Raw genomic sequence first — 18,960 nt, 5'->3', positions numbered from 1 at the left:
GTCTCCTGATGCCAGAAAGGCTTCCCCAGTAATCAGTTTAAAAACTTCATTTTTCATCCTTACCCCGCCGAGGCAGGGGCTCGACACGCATACACGTACACAACACACACACACACACACACCCCTCACCATTCGTATGGATTGCCAATCTGTGCTGTCCAGCAGCCTGTTGTTGATGTATTGAAAACACTAATCTACCACATTTGCATCTAACTCAGGCCTCGATGTACCGTTCTCTCTCTTTCCCCCTCTCCTTCCCCCTCTCTTTCCCTTCTCTTTCCCTCTCTCTTTCCCCCGCTCTTTCCCCCTCTCTTTCCCTCTCTCTTTCCCCCTCTCTTTCCCCCTCTCTTTCCCTCTCTCTTTCCCTCTCTCTTTCCCCCTCTCTTTCCCCCTCTATTTCTCCCTCTCTTTCTCCCTCTCTCTTTCTCCCTCTCTCTTTCCCCCTCTCTTCCCCCTCTCTTTCCCCCTCTCTTTCCCCCTCTCTTTCTCCCTCTCTCTTTCTCCCTCTCTCTTTCCCCCTCTCTTCCCCCTCTCTTTCCCCCTCTCTTTGCCCCTCTCTTTCTCCCTCTCTCTTTCTCCCTCTCTCTTTCCCCCTCTCTTCCCCCTCTTTCCCCCTCTCTTTCCCCCTCTCTTTCCCCCTCTCTTTGCCCCTCTCTTTGCCCCTCTCTTTGCCCCTCTCTTTCTCCCTCTCTCTTTCTCCCTCTCTCTTTCCCCCTCTCTTCCCCCTCTCTTTCCCCCTCTCTTTCCCCCTCTCTTTCCCCCTCTCTTTGCCCCTCTCTTTGCCCCTCTCTTTGCCCCTCTCTTCCCCCTCTCTTTCCCCCTCTCTTTCCCCCTCTCTTTGCCCCTCTCTTTGCCCCTCTCTTTGCCCCTCTCTTTCTCCCTCTCTCTTTCTCCCTCTCTCTTTCCCCCTCTCTTCCCCCTCTCTTTCCCCCTCTCTTTCCCCCTCTCTTTGCCCCTCTCTTTGCCCCTCTCTTTCCCCCTCTCTTTGCCCCTCTCTTTCTCCCTCTCTTTCTCCCTCCCTCTTTCCCCCTCTCTTTACCCCTCTCTTTCCCTCTCTCTTTCCCCCTCTCTTTCTCCCTCTCTTTCCCCCTCTCTTTCTCCCTCTCTTTCTCCCTCTCTCGTCCTCCTTCACTATGCCCCTTTTTAACTGCCGACATTCCCTCTCTGCCTCTATCTCCCTCTTCTGCCCCCTATATCTCTCTCCATATCTCTCTCTCCTCTCTCTCTTCCTCTCCCCCCTTCTCTCTCTCTCTCTCTCGCTCCCTCTCTCACTCCCCCCCTCTCTCTCTCTCTCTCTCGCTCCCTCTCTCACTCTCTCTCACTCTCTCTCCCTCTCTCTCTCCCTCTCTCTCGCTCTCTCTCTCTCTCTCTCTCTCTCTCTCTTTCTCCCTCGCTCCCTCTCCACCGTTCTCTCCCCACTCTCTCCCTCTTTTCTCTCTCTCTCTCCCTCCCTCTCTCCCTCTCTCTGCAGGTTGGGTACAGAGGTGTGTAGAGACAGACAGACAGACAGACAGGGTTGATGATGCTGTAATGATTAAACACCGTACGGTCCTCCCCACAGCTAAGAGATCTCAGTCACAGCTCTCTGCCTTAATACACTACACAAAGCTATTAGTGAAGGTCATCCCGTAGCACACACTCACGCACACATACACACAAACACACACACAGGGGCACACATACACACACACCTAATTAATTGGATAAATTAACATTTTTCAAATAACTCAGAATCCTCTAAAAACAGATGAGTAGTAGAACTATTTTAAACAACAAAACAACCCCCCGCCAACTTTCTCCCTCCCCCTTTCCCTTGCATTTAATTTGAAATGTAAGGTCTGCAGTGCTGCGTTAGTCTGTTCTCCCCAGCCATATGTTCCCACTGATAGGAAAGAGGTTCTAAATATAAAACGCAACATGCAACAATTTCAAAGATTTTACTGATTTTACTACAGTTCATATAAGGAAATCAGTCCATTGAAATAAATTAATTAGGCCCTAATCTATAGATGTCACATGACTGGGAATACAGATATGCATCTGTTTGTCACAGACAATGTCGTTTTAGAGAATTTGGCAGTACGTCCAACTGGCCTCACAACCACAGACCACGTGTAACCACACCAGCCCAGGACCTCCACATCCGGCTTGTTTACCTGCGGGATCGTCTGAGACCAGTCACCCGGACAGCTGATGAAACTGTGGGTTTGCACAACCGAAGAATTTCTGCACAAACTGTCAGAAACCGTCTCAGGGAAGCTCATCTGCGTGTTTGTCGTTGTCACCAGGGTCTTGACCTGACTGCAGTTCGTGTCTACAGTATTTAGCCTACACCAGCACTAATTCACAGAGATGTTGATATGAGTCGACCAAGGATAGGTCACACAGCCTGAGTAATTGATAGCAAGACAACGAATGAGCCCATGCAGCAGCACCAGAGACATTTAGATTTTTATATAGGCTATTGTAAAAAAATCTATATAAGTTTTTTAACAGTGCTAAAGTTGTCTATTATTCTGTAAAATGTGAGCGCAACAGAGCCACAGTTACAACTGAAGTATTTGATGATCAATAGATTAGAGAAAAAGCAAGTTGTTTTTTAACACAGCAGCTGCATATAATCAGGTAGGTCCTTGTTTAATAACCTACGACATGTTGAAATGCTGAAGCTTCTTACGATAGCCTACTTCAAAACCAAATGGTACATAGTCACAAAAGTAGATGGGGTGTTAATTCAATGATATCTTTAAACCAAAAATGAATGGAGCGAATTTGGAGCGAACTTTTTTTTTTTCTGTGAGCGCTGAGCAATGTTTAGTGGAGCGGGGAAAAGGACGTTGAGCGCAAAAGCTGTGCGCGAAGACTGCTCCGTGAGCAATGAGTGGGATTTCCAACAGCTCAACTCCGCTCACATACTCTGTTTTTCAAGAAATCCTGGTTGGAGGTTTCCGGACTTCCGGCTTATTCCCTCCAGATTCCGGGAATCCTCCAACCAGGATTTCTGGAAAACCAGGGAATTTACTGAAAGTTCCTGGAATTTTGCAACCCTAGGTCTGAGAGACATTAACACATTGAGACGTGATATGAACACTGGGCTTCATTAACAGTAATAGTGGGGAGATTTTAACGGCTGTTTTGACGTTTCATAAACCACGTGTCAACCTGTGGGTGAATGTGGTAGAGTTTAGTAGGGTAAGGTGTGGTACAGTAAGTACTATACAGTATGCAGGGCTCTACACTGCAACCATTTTACTCGCATATGCGCCTAAAATTAGATATGTGCGAACTGAAAAAGTCAAGTATGAGCACATGTGCGAGTTGTGATTTCTAGCCGTAGCTATTTAAAAAAATATTTCTGACGTTTTGTCTCATAGCTTGAAGCTAATCACACAAATAACTACGAATGACATAAAATGAATCTTTCAGCACGGGCACTGTTGTTGCTGCGCAAGGTATGTGAGTGAAGTGCTGAAAGATTCATTTTTAGCATAGAAGTGCACAGGGATAGCAGTTGGTCGAATTTACCCGAAAGTATACTAAAGTGTGACTTTGTCTTCATGTTTATTGGCTATTTACATCGTTTTGTTCACACGCTAGGTTGTTTTTCAATGTTCGTTTGAGCTTGCTCAACTGCTGGTGAAGAGAAGAGTTGTCAGAGATGTCACACCCTGATCTGTTTCACCTGTCTTTGTGATTGTCTCCACCCCCCTCCAGGTGTCGCCCATCTTCCCCATTATCCCCAGTGTATTTATACCTGTGCTCTCTGTTTGTCTGTTGCCAGTTCGTTTTGTTTCTTCAAGCCTACCAGCGTTTTTCCCCTTGCTCCTGTCTTTTTCAAGTTCCTGTTTTCTAGTTTTCCCGGTTTTGACCATTCTGCCTGCCCTAACCCAGAGCCTGCCTGCCGTTCTGTATCTTGTCACACCACCCTGGATTATTGACCTCTGCCTGCCCTGACCCTGAGACTGCCTGCCATTCTGTACCTTTTGGACTCTGATCTGGATTACTGACCTCTGCCTGCCCTTGACCTGTCGTTTGCCTGCCCCCTGTTTTTGTAATAAACTTTTGTTACTTCAACACTGTCTGCATCTGGGTCTTCTCCTGAAACGTGATAGGAGAATCTCATGTCTCTGACAGACACGGAGTGCCTCGTTACCACGATAACGGCCCACCCCTTAACAGGGCAGCTGATCATTTTTATCTCACCTAAGTGACTTAATATTTTAGGTTATTCTGCTTGATTGAGAATGCAACACTCACTTTCATTGTGCTCCTAAATTTCTTTGTGTGCACCTACATTTTTCAACATGTGCTCCTTGTATAACATTTCAGTGTAGAGCCCTGGTATGGCAGGAGCAGCTCACAGGCTGACATTTCTAGTGTAGGAATAACCTGCTGTGTATGGGGCTGAGGCCTGGGGTTGGTGTGTATGGGGCTGAGGCCTGGGGTTGGTGTGTATGGGGCTGAGGTCAGGGTTGGTGTGTATGGGGCTGAGGCCTGGGGTTGGTGTGTATGGGGCTGAGGTCAGGGGTTGGTGTGTATGGGGCTGAGGTCAGGGTTGGTGTGTATGGGGCTGAGGTCAGGGTTGGTGTGTATGGGGCTGAGGCCTGGGGTTGGTGTGTATGGGGCTGAGGCCTGGGGTTGGTGTGTATGGGGCTGAGGCCTGGGGTTGGTGTGTATGGGGCTGAGGTCAGGGGTTGGTGTGTATGGGGCTGAGGCCTGGGGTTGGTGTGTATGGGGCTGAGGTCAGGGTTGGTGTGTATGGGGCTGAGGTCAGGGTTGGTGTGTATGGGGCTGAGGTCAGGGTTGGTGTGTATGGGGCTGAGGTCAGGGGTTGGTGTGTATGGGGCTGAGGCCTGGGGTTGATGTGTATGAGGGTGAATGTATGTGTCTTACCTGCCAAGGCCAGGGTTGAAGCCATAGTGGAGCTCCTGACACTGGTCACACCTGCGTCCTCCCACCGAGGGGTCAACACACAGACACTGCCCCATCCGGCCGTCACACACCTGTCCCGACGAGCCCACCGGGTGACAGTCACACTCCACACACACGCTCACCTCAGAGCCCAACTCTGACACAGAGAGGAAGTAACCTGGAATCAAATGAAACGGGTACGATATTAGAGACAACACCTACACAATACATTATACACAGCATGGAACAATAACAATTTTGCCATAACCGAACCTGGACTCAGGTAATAGACCAACAATAGACACCATTTGTGACAAACACATAATTGAGGAGAGGCCCAAAAGAAGGACAATATTGGAATTATATACAGTGGGGAAAACAAGTATTTAGTCAGCCACCAATTGTGCAAGTTCTCCCACTTAAAAAGATGAGAGAGGCCTGTAATTTTCATCATAGGTACACGTCAACTATGACAGACAAATTGAGGGAAAAAAATCCAGAAAATCACATTGTAGGATTTTAAATGAATTTATTTCCAAATTATGGTGGAAAATAAGTATTTGGTCACCTACAAACAAGCAAGATTTCTGGCTCTCACAGACCTGTAACTTCTCCTTTAAAAGGCTCCTCTGTCCTCCACTCGTTACCTGTATTAATGGCACCTGTTTGAACTTGTTATCAGTATAAAAGACACCTGTCCACAACCTCAAACAGTCACACTCCAAACTCCACTATGGCCAAGACCAAAGAGCTGTCAAAGGACACCAGAAACAAAATTGTAGACCTGCACCAGGCTGGGAAGACTGAATCTGCAATAGGTAAGCAGCTTGGTTTGAAGAAAGCAACTGTGGGAGCAAATATTAGGAAATGGAAGACATACAAGACCACTGATAATCTCCCTTGATCTGGGGCTCCACGCAAGATCTCACCCCGTGGGGTCAAAATGATCACAAGAACGGTGAACCACACGGGGGGACCTAGTGAATGACCTGCAGAGAGCTGGGACCAAAGTAACAAAGCCTACCATCAGTAACACACTACGCCGCCAGGGACTCAAATCCTGCAGTGCCAGACGTGTCCCCCTGCTTAAGCCAGTACATGTCCAGGCCCGTCTGAAGTTTGCTAGAGTGCATTTGGATGATCCAGAAGAGGACTGGGAGAATGTCATATGGTCAGATGAAACCAAAATATAACTTTTTGGTAAAAACTCAACTCGTTGTGTTTGGAGGACAAAGAATGCTGAGTTGCATCCAAAGAACACCATACCTACTGTGAAGCATGGGGGTGGAAACATCATGCTTTGGGGCTGTTTTTCTGCAAAGGGACCAGGACGACTGATCCGTGTAAAGGAAAGAATGAATGGGGCCATGTATCGTGAGATTTTGAGTGAAAACCTCCTTCCATCAGCAAGGGCATTGAAGATGAAACGTGGCTGGGTCTTTCAGCATGACAATGATCCCAAACACACCGCCCGGGCAACGAAGGAGTGGCTTCGTAAGAAGCATTTCAAGGTCCTGGAGTGGCCTAGCCAGTCTCCAGATCTCAACCCCATAGAAAATCTTTGGAGGGAGTTGAAAGTCCGTGTTGCCCAGCGACAGCCCCAAAACATCACTGCTCTAGAGGAGATCTGCATGGAGGAATGGGCTAAAATACCAGCAACAGTGTGTGAAAACCTTGTGAAGACTTACAGAAAACATTTGACCTGTGTCATTGCCAACAAAGGGTATATAACAAAGTATTGAGAAACTTTTGTTATTGACCAAATACTTATTTTCCACCATAATTTGCAAATAAATTCATAAAAAATCCTACAATGTGATTTTCTGGAAATGTTTTTCTCATTTTGTCTGTCATAGTTGACGTGTACCTATGATGAAAATTACAGGCCTCTCTCATCTTTTTAAGTGGGAGAACTTGCACAATTGGTGGCTGACTAAATACTTTTTTGCCCCACTGTACAATCTAACTCTATTAGGGTTGCAAAATCCATAAACATTTCCAGAATTCAGATTTCCTGAATATTCCCTCCTTGAATTTTCCAACCAAAATGATGGAAATCCTGGATATTTTGGGAATGCTACCAGAATTTTGCAACCCTTGGTTTAATCTATAATGCCTTTTGGATAAGGACATTTCATGCCATTCATCTTGTGTTGAATTGACAGTATAGACCTATATCTGACCCCCTATTCCAGGGATCATCAACTAGATTCAGCCGCAAGCCGATTTTTTCTTGAGCGGATGGTCAGGGGGCCGTAACATAATAATTTTGACTGCAAATTGACAGCAAGAAGCCGAAACATTTATAATATTTGACTAAAACATAATAATTTCAAACCTTGCTTACATTTGAATACGATCACATATATCTCTCTGTTACGCGTGGGAACATTTTGGACCAGATGTCTAAAATTAAAATCACTTGGAGCTGATTTGCTGGTGTTTTTACAGTCTTTTATGTCCCAGCTCCAAGAGGTTTTAATTTTGAACATATGTTCCAAAGTATTCCCACGCATAATACTTGGGGGGCAAATTAAAAAAAACACAGGCCAAATTCAGCCCGCGGCCCGACAGTTGGGGAACCCTGCCCTACTCCTACCACAGGGCCTAAGAGGCATGACAAGGCCTGAGCATGTGTGTGTGTGTGTGTGTGTGTGTGTGTGTGTGTTTGTGTATTTGGCCCCTGAATATGCTGTGGTGAGTTTTACAGTAAACCTGATGGTTCATCTCCATTATCAACACAATTCAGCAGCTGCTACTAATGGCCCCACACACACACGCACTCATGAGCGAGCATGCACACGCAGACACGCATTCACACACACACACACACACACACACACACACACACACACACACACACACACACACACACACACACACACACACACACACACACACACACACACACACACACAAACACACACACACACACACACACACACAAACAAACTCACACAAACACACACACACACACAAACACACAAACAAACACACACAAACAAACACACACACACACAAACACACACACACAAACAAACACACACACACAAACAAACACACACAGAGGTGAAGAAGGGAAAGGGGATGCCATGGTCTGGGTCCTCTAAGGTGAAGAAAGGAAAGGGGATGCCATGGTCTGGGTCCTCTAAGATGAAGAAGGGAAAGGGGATGCCATGGTCTAGGTCCTCTAAGGTGAAGTTGACTGGCAGTGGAGCCCCAATCGCCGATGGGTGAGTTGCCACCGGCCACATGAGGGACAGCCTGTAGCTAAGCAAGCTAAACGCTAATGCGATAATGCCCACAGTGAATGCCAAGCACTCATCATCATTACCCAGGACAAAGCACACACACACACACATAGGCACACACACATACACACGCATATGCACGAAAGCACGCACACGACAACACCTCCAGGAGCCAAGAAACAAAAAGACACACTACAGGGACCATCCATCCATCAGACAGAGAGAAAAGAACAGACTGAGTGTGTGATTTGAAAGAGAGCGACAGGAACAAAGCGCGTGAAAGAGGAGTGTGTTGAGCATTGTGGTAAACAGCATGGCAGCTTGTCGTCAATGCCAGAGCTGAGATGCTTCAGTGTAATGAGCTGGGAGCTGTGTTCGTCGATACTTATTCAACAATAAGTCTATATAGTATTACTGTCATATACAGTACTTCTCCTACAGAGTTAAAGGTGTGAGTAAGAGAGATAAACACAAACATTCAGTTGTTAAGCACACCAGTTGGGTAGATTCCTGAACGAACACACACACACTCACTCACCTGGCCTACATATACCGCAGTCCCTTCCGTGGCGCGTGGGCACACACACACACTGCCCGGTGTCCGCGTCACACATCGTCCCCTCCACTGTTCCCGTGGGGTCACACACACACGGAACACACCCCTGGGGGTCAAAGATCATGTTGTAGTAGGGGTGAGGTGTGATGTCATCGTAGAGGTCAGATGTCGTGTTGTAGTAGTGTAGGGAGCAGCGTGTACACAGGGCCCCCTACCCCCTCCCTACAGGGACAATGGCCGTTGACGGGGTCACACACACCCCGCTCTAGGGTGCCGCGGACGTCACACGCACACGCCAGACACCCCAAGGAGTTCCTCCTCTCCAGGCTGTGGTAACCACGGCGACACGAGTCGCAGCGACGCCCCTCTGTGTTTTCCTAAAAAAAACATATTTTAAGTGATATATAAAAAATGACTAGTAGATACAGTGAAGGAAAGAAGTATTTGATCCCCTGCTGATTTTGTACGTTTGCCCACTGACAAAGACATGATCAGTCTATAATGTTAATGGTAGGTTATTTGAACAGTGAGAGACAGAATAACAAAACAAAAAATCCAGAAAGACGCATGTCAAAAATGTTATAAATTGATTTGCATTTTAATGAGGGAAATAAGTATTTGACCCCCTCTCAATCAGAAAGATTTCTGGCTCCCAGGTATCTTTTATACAGGTAACGAGCTGAGATTAGGAGCACACTCTTAAAGGGAGTGCTCCTAATCTCAGCTTGTTACCTGTAAAAAAGACACCTGTCCACAGAAGCAATCAATCAATCAGATTCCAAACTCTCCACCATGGCCAAGACCAAATAGCTCTCCAAGAATGTCAGGGACAAGATTGTAGACCTACACAAGGCTGGAATGGGCTACAAGACCATCGCCAAGCAGCTTGGTGAGAAGGTGACAACAGTTGGTGCAATTATTCGCAAATGGAAGAAACACAAAATAACTGTCAATCTCCCTCGGCCTGGGGCTCCATGCAAGATCTCACCTCGTGGAGTTGCAATGATCATGAGAACGGTTAGGAATCAGCCCAGAACTACACGGGAGGATCTTGTCAATGATCTCAAGGCAGCTGGGACCATAGTCACCAAGAAAACAATTGGTAACACACTACGCCGTGAAGGACTGAAATCCTGCAGCGCCCGCAAGGTCCCCCTGCTCAAGAAAGCACATATATAGGGCCGTCTGAAGTTTGCCAATGAACATCTGAATGATTCAGAGGTCAACTAGATGAAAGTGTTGTGGTCAGATGAGACCAAAATGGAGCTCTTGGGCATCAACTCAACTTGCCTTGTTTGGAGGAGGAGGAATGCTGCCTATGACCCCAAGAACATCATCCCCACCGTCAAACATGGAGGTGGAAACATTATGCTTTGGGGGTGTTTTTCTGCTAAGGGGACAGGACAACTTCACCGCATCAAAGGGACGATGGACGGGGCCATGTACCGTCAAATCTTGGGTGAGAACCTCCTTCCCTCAGCCAGGGCATTGACAATGGGTCGTGGATGGGTATTCGAGCATGACAATAACCCAAAACACACGGCCAAGGCAACAAAGGAGTGGCTCAAGAAGAAGAACATTAAGGTCCTGGAGTGGCCTAGCCAGTCTCCAGACCTTAATCCCATAGAAAATCTGTGGAGGGAGCTGAAGGTTCGAGTTGCCAAACGTCAGCCTCGAAACCTTCATGACTTGGAGAAGATCTGCAAAGAGGAGTGGAACAAAATCCCTCCTGAGATGTGTGCAAACCTGGTGGCCAACTACAAGAAACGTCTGACCTCTGTCATTGCCAACAAGGGTTTTGCCACCAAGTACTAAGTCATGTTTTGCAGAGGGGTCAAATACTTATTTCCCTCGTTAAAATGCAAATCAATTTATAACATTTTTGACATGCGTTTTTTCTGTTTTTTTTGTTGTTGTTATTCTGTCTCTCACTGTTCAAATAAACCTACCATTAAAATTATAGACTGATCATGTCTTTGTCAGTGGGCAAACGTACAAAATCAGCAGGGGATCAAATACTTTTTTCCCTCACTGTAAGATAATTATCAGTAATAGACGTCAGTAAACATATCCTCACACACTCACCTTACACACACACTGTCCAGTCTTGGGGTCACACACAGTCCCAGGTACGGTCCCGTCAAGCGAGCAGAGACATAGGATGCAGGAGCCCTCCTGGTGGAGGCCGTAGAGGCCCCGTTCACAGGAGTCACAGCGCTGGCCCCCCACCCCCACCCTGCACTCACACTGGCCCCCCTCTGGCTCACAGAAGGGGCTGAGGGACCCCACCGGGTCACAGTCACACCCCACACAGCCATCAAGGTGGGAGGAATTTAACAGCTTGTAGCCATAGTCACACCTGTCACAGGTACGACCTGAGGGAGAGAGAGAGAGAGAGAGAGAGAGAGAGAGAGAGAGAGAGAGAGAGAGAGAGAGAAGAGAGAGAGAGAGAGAGAGAGAGAGAGAGAGAGAGAGAGAGAGAGAGAGAGAGAGAGAGAGAGAGAGAGAGAGAGAGAGAGAGAGAGAGAAAAGAGAGAGAAAAACAGAGAAAAACAGAGAGAAAAAGAGAGAGAAAGAGAGAGGAGAGAGAAAGAGTAGAGCGAGAGAGAAAGAGAGAGAGAGAGAGAGAGAGAGAGAGAGAGAGAGAGAGAGAGAGAGAGAGAAGAGAGAGAGAGAGAGGAGAGAGGAGAGAGAGAGAGAGAGAGAGAGAGAGAGAGAGAGAGAGAGAGAAGAGAGAGAGAGAGAGAGAAAAAGAGAGAGAAAAACAGAGAAAACAGAGAGAAAAAGAGAGAGAAAAAGAGAGAGAGAAAGAGAGAGAGAGAGAAAGAGAGAGAGAGAGAGAGAGAGAGAGAGAGAGAGAGAGAGAGAGAGGAGAGAGAGAGAGAGAGAGAGAGAAAGGTTACAGGTAGCGGATAGACAGAGAGATGCAATGTTAACACAGTCAAAACTCAAAGCTCTCAAAGCTGCAATCTGCAATACAACAACGAGCTCCCCAAGTAACTGTGTGACTAACTCAGCCTTCTCCCTAAATAATTTATTGGAGAGGATGTCCATATTAACAACTCACCCAGATTCAGCCATAAAGACTGGGCCTACTTAAAATACAGCCTCGTTAAATGTCTGTATGACTGACTGGTGCTTGGCCATAACCACCCCTTCTTACAGCTAGACTCATCTATCTCCATCACCCGCCAGTCGCCATCACTCTGACTAACAGAACTAGTTTATGGACCTGTATGAACAAGTCTTAACCCAGATATTCTATAAATGTAATATATTGCTAAATCAACAAATAAGTAACTGTGTGAAAAATTACAAGAGAGTGTTTTTGTGTGTGTGTGTGTGTGTGTGTGCACGTGTGTGTAAAGTCAGAAAAACGGCATCATTAGGCCAGGTCGTCTTTGTATGATGGATCACCCTCCTCAGGCGGAACACTTAATTTCACTGAGAGAGAAAATAAATAAATTAACAACTACGAGAGCGAGAGAGAAAAAAGAGAGAGAGAGAGAGAGAGAGAGAGAGAGAGAGAGAGAGAGAGAGAGACAGACAGACAGACAGACAGACAGACAGAGAGCGAGAGAGAGAGAGAGAGAGAGAGAGAGAGAGAGAGAGAGAGAGAGAGAGATGTCTGTAGAAATAACAGTGAGGCAGAGAGAGAGAGGCATTACTCCCTCTCAGTGGAGTGTAGTCTACATGGATCCCTACTAGCGTTATATTGGGGCTGTATTAAAATATATAAAATATGCACAGGCAACTCTGGTTATTAGAATATGCCATAGCTATTCCTTGACAGGCAATCTATCCCTAATGTTAGCCAGGCAGCCCCAGGGCAGGGCCGTTTAGACACAGGAGTACTAGCACCCCAGCCACTCCCACCCCACTGCCCACAACCTGTTTAATGAATTTATAGATATTAATGTATTTCTGCCGGCCCATATTTCAAACCAGTGGTTGTAGCGGTGTGTTAAACGTGTGATTTGGCACGGCGATGGATACGGCGGAGATGAACGATGCGGTGGGGCTGGGTTGGTGTGTGTGAGTGAGTGTGTATGTGTATGTGTGTGTGTAGTGTGTGTGGGTGTGTGTGTGTGGGTGTCTGTGTCTGTGTGTGTGTGTGTGTAGTGGGTAGTGTGTAGTGTGTGTGGGTGTGGGTGTAGCGTGTAGTGTGTGTAGTGTGTAGTGTGTGTAGTGTGTAGTGTGTGTGTGTGTGTGTGTGTGTGTGTGTGTGTGTGTAGTGTGTAGTCTGTGTGTGTAGTGTGTGTAGTGTGTAGTGTGTGTGTGTAGTGTGTGTAGTGTGTAGTGTGTGTAGTGTGTAGTGTGTGTGTGTGTCATGGTGATGGATACAGCACTAACAATACTGTGATATACACCCCTGTCTGGAATACACAGGACTTTCTCTGTACTGACTCTGTAGCTACTGGAGTTATGATGGTTGTATGGTTCCTATTAATAACAAAGCCTAGTATTTACACGGGTTAACTTTACCTGCAAATTAGATCTTAACTCTGACATACTGTATTTCTCTGGCTTTATTGCATTCTTGTGTTGTGGTTTCTTTTGTTTTGGATTATATTCATAATGCAACAGATCACTACCTGTGGTTGTTGGGTTTTTCTTTTGCAGCTTTGGTGTAGAGTAAGATCATTAAGTCAAATAAACTGGAAAATGATCAGGCAGTCACAAAATGATTCCTGTAATAGTTTGTAGTGTTCTATTTGTTACATGTAACTCAGTTTGGATTCTGTTCATTGCAGTCATGTACACCACTAATTCTACAGGCCTTGAGTACTACAGCCATTAACATCCAGCTACTGTAACCAGGACAGTGACAGAGCGTGTGTGTATTAATAAAGTGGTTTTACATTCTTCTATCTATTAAATAAGAGTAACGACATCTACTATCTAGGTCAGCTCTGCTGTTTACCATTAAATCATAGGTAAGTGGAGTGTGTTTTGGTGTGTTTGTGCATGCATGCATGCGTCTTTCTGTGTGTGTACGTGAGCCCGCGCACGCGTGTATCTCTACAGTTTGCATGTATTGGGACAAGTCCCCCCCGTCCCCCCCCCCATCTTGCGCCTCAGCCAACAGTATAACAATCTCCTATATCACCATTTCAAATACTATTATGTACACACTGCACTTATGAAGCTGCCGCTGCTCCCCTCAACCACCCAGCCATTAATAAATTGCCATAATCAAATCTAATTTCAGAAAAATACCTATGGGAGCAAAACAAATTTTTTAAGAGTGGGTCTCTTGTAAGAAGAGTGAAAAAGACGCGGGGCCCGGGCAGATTGTTCTAATCAACTTGGCATTGAATTAGAGAATTAAAATGAGGTGGACGTTGATATCCTGGCTTAGCAAAAAACATGGTGTGGTGAGTAGGGTTCGTTTTGCATTTTCATACGAGATTCTTGAAAGACACTCAGGGGAGAAACGGAGCAGATTTATCACAAAGGAGCTAGGAAGGCTTGGAAGAAACGGCCACGAGAAGGAGGAAAATCTTTTTGGCTGCCGCTAGTGGGGATTTCATGAAAATAAGGGATGTGTGTGTGGTGTGAAAAAAACAGATAGATTGGCCAACAATGTGCTGAGCGCTCAACAACCTAATCATATCACTTACATACAGGTTAGTCTATTTTTTTTAGTTTATTTTTTTTTAGGGGGTAGATCAGCTTAATATTGCAGATAGATTGTAACTTCCATCAATGTAATTGTCTGCATCACTTCCAATCCCCCATGTTTAAAAAAATATATATACATACATACACACATACACATACACACATATATATATATATATAAAGTGGGGAAAAAAAGTATTTAGTCAGCCACCAATTGTGCAAGTTCTCCCACTTAAAAAGATGAGAGAGGCCTGTAATTTTCATCATAGGTACACGTCAACTATGACAGACAAATTGAGAAAAAAATATCCAGAAAATCACATTGTAGGATTTTTTATTAATTTATTTGCAAATTATGGTGGAAAATAAGTATTTGGTCACCTACAAACAAGCAAGATTTCTGGCTCTCACAGACCTGTAACTTCTTCTTTAAGAGGCTCCCCTGTCCTCCACTCATTACCTGTATTAATGGCACCTGTTTGAACTTGTTATCAGTATAAAAGACACCTGTCCACAACCTCAAACAGTCGCACTCCAAACTCCACTATGGCCAAGACCAAAGAGCTGTCAAAGGAACCAGAAACAAAATTGTAGACCTGCACCAGGCTGGGAAGACTGAATCTGCAATAGGTAAGCAGCTTGGTTTGAAGAAATCAACTGTGGGAGCAATTATTATGAAATGGAAGACATAGAAGACCACTGATAACCTCCCTCGATCTGGGGCTGCACGCAAGATCTCACCCCGTGGGGTCAAAATGATCACAAGAATGGTGAGCAAAAATCCCAGAACCACACGGGGGGACCTAGTGAATGACCTGCAGAGAGCTGGGACCAAAGTAACAAAGCCTACCATCAGTAACACACTACGCCACCAGGGACTCAAATCCTGCAGTGCCAGACGTGTCCCCCTGCTTAAGCCAGTACATGTCCAGGCCCATCTGAAGTTTGCTAAAATGCATTTGGATGATCCAGAAGAGGATTGGGAGAATGTCAGATTAAACCAAAATATAACTTTTTGGTAAAAACTCAACTCGTCGTGTTTGGAGGACAAAGAATGCTGAGTTGCATCCAAAGAACACCATACCTACTGTGAAGCATGGGGGTGGAAACATCATGCTTTGGAGCTGTTTTTCTGCAAAGGGACCAGGATGACTGATCCGTGTAAAGGAAAGAATGAATGGGGCCATGTATCGTGAGATTTTGAGTGAAAACCTCCTTCCATCAGCAAGGGCATTGAAGATGAAACGTGGCTGGGTCTTTCAGCATGACAATGATCCCAAACACACCGCCCGGGCAACGAAGGAGTGGCTTCGTAAGAAGCATTTCAAGGTCCTGGAGTGGCCTAGCCAGTCTCCAGATCTCAACCCCATAGAAAATATTTGGAGGGAGTTGAAAGTCTGTGTTGCCCAGCAACAGCCCCAAAACATCATTGCTCTAGAGGAGATCTGCATGGAGGAATGGGCCAAAATACCAGCAACAGTGTGTGAAAACCTTGTGAAGACTTACAGAAAACGTTTGACCTGTGTCATTGCCAACAAAGGGTATATAACAAAGTATTGAGAAACTTTTGTTATTGACCAAATACTTATTTTCCACCATAAATAGCAAATAAATTCATTAAAAATCCTACAATGTGATTTTTCTGGATTTTTTTTCTCATTTTGTCTTTCATAGTTGACGTGTACCTATGATGAAAATTACAGGCCTCTCTCATCTTTTTAAGTGGGAGAACTTGCACAATTGGTGGCTGACCAAATACTTTTTTTCCCCACTGTATATATATATATATATATATATATATATATACACATATATATATACACATATATATACACATATATATACACATATATATACACATATACACACACACATACATACACACATACACACATACACACATACATACATACATACATACATACATACATACATACATACATACATACATACATACATACATACATACACATACATATCCTTTAAAAAAAAATATATATATATTCCCCTTTATTACTTTCCAACCCCGCCACCCTTTCCCTACTTGGAGTAAACTAGTGAACAACAATGCTTAGACCTCTACTTCCAGCTTATACTTACTATCTACATTTTATGGACACAGTCAATTTTACAATAATTATATTTTGTTAGTTTTTTCACCTGAACTTCTTCTACTCTGAACCTCTCCGATCATTTTCATGATGTCCATCCGGTTTTCTTCCATATGCCATATCTTTCTAACTGTGCTCTTACACAAAAGCTCCCAACCTACAAACTATATACTTATTATGGACACAGTATGCTTACAGTGGGGAAAAAAAGTATTTAGTCAGCCACCAATTGTGCAAGTTCTCCCACTTAAAAAGATGAGAGAGGCCTGTAATTTTCATCATAGGTACACGTCAACTATGACAGACTAATTGAGATTTTTTTTCTCCAGAAAATCACATTGTAGTTATTTTTAATGAATTTATTTGCAAATTATGGTGGAAAATAAGTATTTGGTCACCTACAAACAAGCAAGATTTCTGGCTCTCACAGACCTGTAACTTCTTCTTTAAGAGGCTCCTCTGTCCTCCACTCATTACCTGTATTAATGGCAACTGTTTGAACTTGTTATCAGTATAAAAGACACCTGTCCACAACCTCAAACAGTCACACTCCAAACTCCACTATGGCCAAGGCCAAAGAGCTGTCAAAGGACACCAGAAACAAAATTGTAGACCTGCACCAGGCTGGGAAGACTGAATCTGCAATAGGTAAGCAGCTTGGTTTGAAGAAATCAACTGTGGGAGAAATTATTAGGAAATGGAAGACATACAAGACCACTGATAATCTCCCTCGATCTGGGGCTCCACGCAAGATCTCACCCCGTGGGGTCAAAATGATCACAAGAACGGTGAGCAAAAATCCCAGAACCACACGGGGGGACCTAGTGAATGACCTGCAGAGAGCTGGGACCAAAGTAACAAAGCCTACCATCAGTAACACACTACGCCGCCAGGGACTCAAATCCTGCAGTGCCAGACGTGTCCCCCTGCTTAAGCCAGTACATGTCCAGGCCCATCTGAAGTTTGCTAGAGTGCATTTGGATGATCCAGAAGAGGACTGGGAGAATGTCATATGGTCAGATGAAACCAAAATAGAACTTTTTGGTAAAAACTCAACTTGTCGTGTTTGGAGGACAAAGAATGCTGAGTTGCATCCAAAGAACACCATACCTACTGTGAAGCATGGGGGTGGAAACATCATGCTTTGGGGCTGTTTTTCTGTAAAGGGACCAGGACGACTGATCCGTGTAAAGGAAAGAATGAATGGGGCCATGTATCGTGAGATTTTGAGTGAAAACCTCTTTCCATCAGCAAGGGCATTGAAGATGAAACGTGGCTGGGTCTTTCAGCATGACAAGGATCCCAAAGACACCGCCCGGGCAACGAAGGACTGGCTTCGTAAGAAGCATTTCAAGGTCCTGGAGTGGCCTAGCCAGTCTCCAGATCTCAACCCCATAGAAAATCTTTGGAGGGAGTTGAAAGTCGTTGTTGCCCAGCGACAGCCCCAAAACATCACTGCTCTAGAGGAGATCTGCATGGAGGAATGGGCCAAAATACCAGCAACAGTGTGTGAAAACCTTGTGAAGACTTACAGAAAACGTTTGACCTGTGTCATTGCCAACAAAGGGTATATAACAAAGTATTGAGAAACTTTTGTTATTGACCAAATACTTATTTTCCACCATAATTAGCAAATAAATTCATTAAAAATCCTACAATGTGATTTTCTGGAATTTTTTTCTCATTTTGTCTGTCATAGTTGACGTGTACCTATGAAGAAAATTACAGGCCTCTCTCATATTTTTAAGTGGGAGAACTTGCACAATTGGTGGCTGACTAAATACTTTTTTTCCCCTCTGTACATTATTAGTTATCTTGTTATTATTTGTTGTTAGTTGTTATTAGTCCCATCCTTCAATTCCATTCAACACCTCCCATCTATCTCTTAACACCATCCATATAGGATTTCTATTTGCCATAGACAGTGGGGAGAACAAGTATTTGATACACTGCCGATTTTGCAGGTTTTCCTACTTACAAAGTATGTAGAGGTCTGTAATTTTTATCATAGGTACACTTCAACTGTGAGAGACGGAATCTAAAAAATCCAGAAAATCACATTGTATGATTTTTAAGTAATTCATTTGCATTTTATTGCATGACATAAGTATTTGATACATCAGAAAAGCAGAACTTAATATTTGGTACAGAAACCTTTGTTTGCAATTACAGAGATCATACGTTTCCTGTAGGTCTTGACCAGGTTTGCACACACTGCAGTAGAGATTTTGGCCCGCTCCTCCATACAGACCTTCTCCAGATCCTTCAGGTTTCGGGGCTGTCGCTGGGCAATACGTACTTTCAGCTCCCTCCAAAGATTTTCTATTGGGTTCAGGTCTGGAGACTGGCTAGGCCACTCCAGGACCTTGAGATGCTTCTTACGGAGCCACTCCTTAGTTGCCCTGGCTGTGTGTTTCGGGTCGTTGTCATGCTGGAAGACCCAGCCACGACCCATCTTCAATGCTCTTACTGAGGGAAGGAGGTTGTTGGACAAGATCTCGTGATA

General features: G+C 44.8%; 1 protein-coding gene across 1 annotated transcript in view; it reads right to left on the bottom strand.

Moving 5' to 3' along the window:
• Positions 1-18,960, bottom strand: part of ush2a (Usher syndrome 2A (autosomal recessive, mild)) — a gene marked incomplete at both ends in the record, with an annotated part of 418,741 nt that overhangs the window by 248,618 nt on the left and 151,163 nt on the right. Inside the window, 4 exon segments of the mRNA XM_084181556.1 lie at positions 4,894-5,089; positions 8,701-8,930; positions 8,932-9,095; positions 10,804-11,093. Of these exon segments, the coding sequence (XP_084037682.1) occupies positions 4,894-5,089; positions 8,701-8,930; positions 8,932-9,095; positions 10,804-11,093 (880 nt within the window).

Source organism: Coregonus lavaretus (genome assembly GCF_964263955.1).
Source record: "Coregonus lavaretus genome assembly, chromosome: 18".
NCBI lineage: Eukaryota > Metazoa > Chordata > Actinopteri > Salmoniformes > Salmonidae > Coregonus > Coregonus lavaretus.
This window is presented reverse-complemented; position numbering and strand designations above follow the sequence as displayed.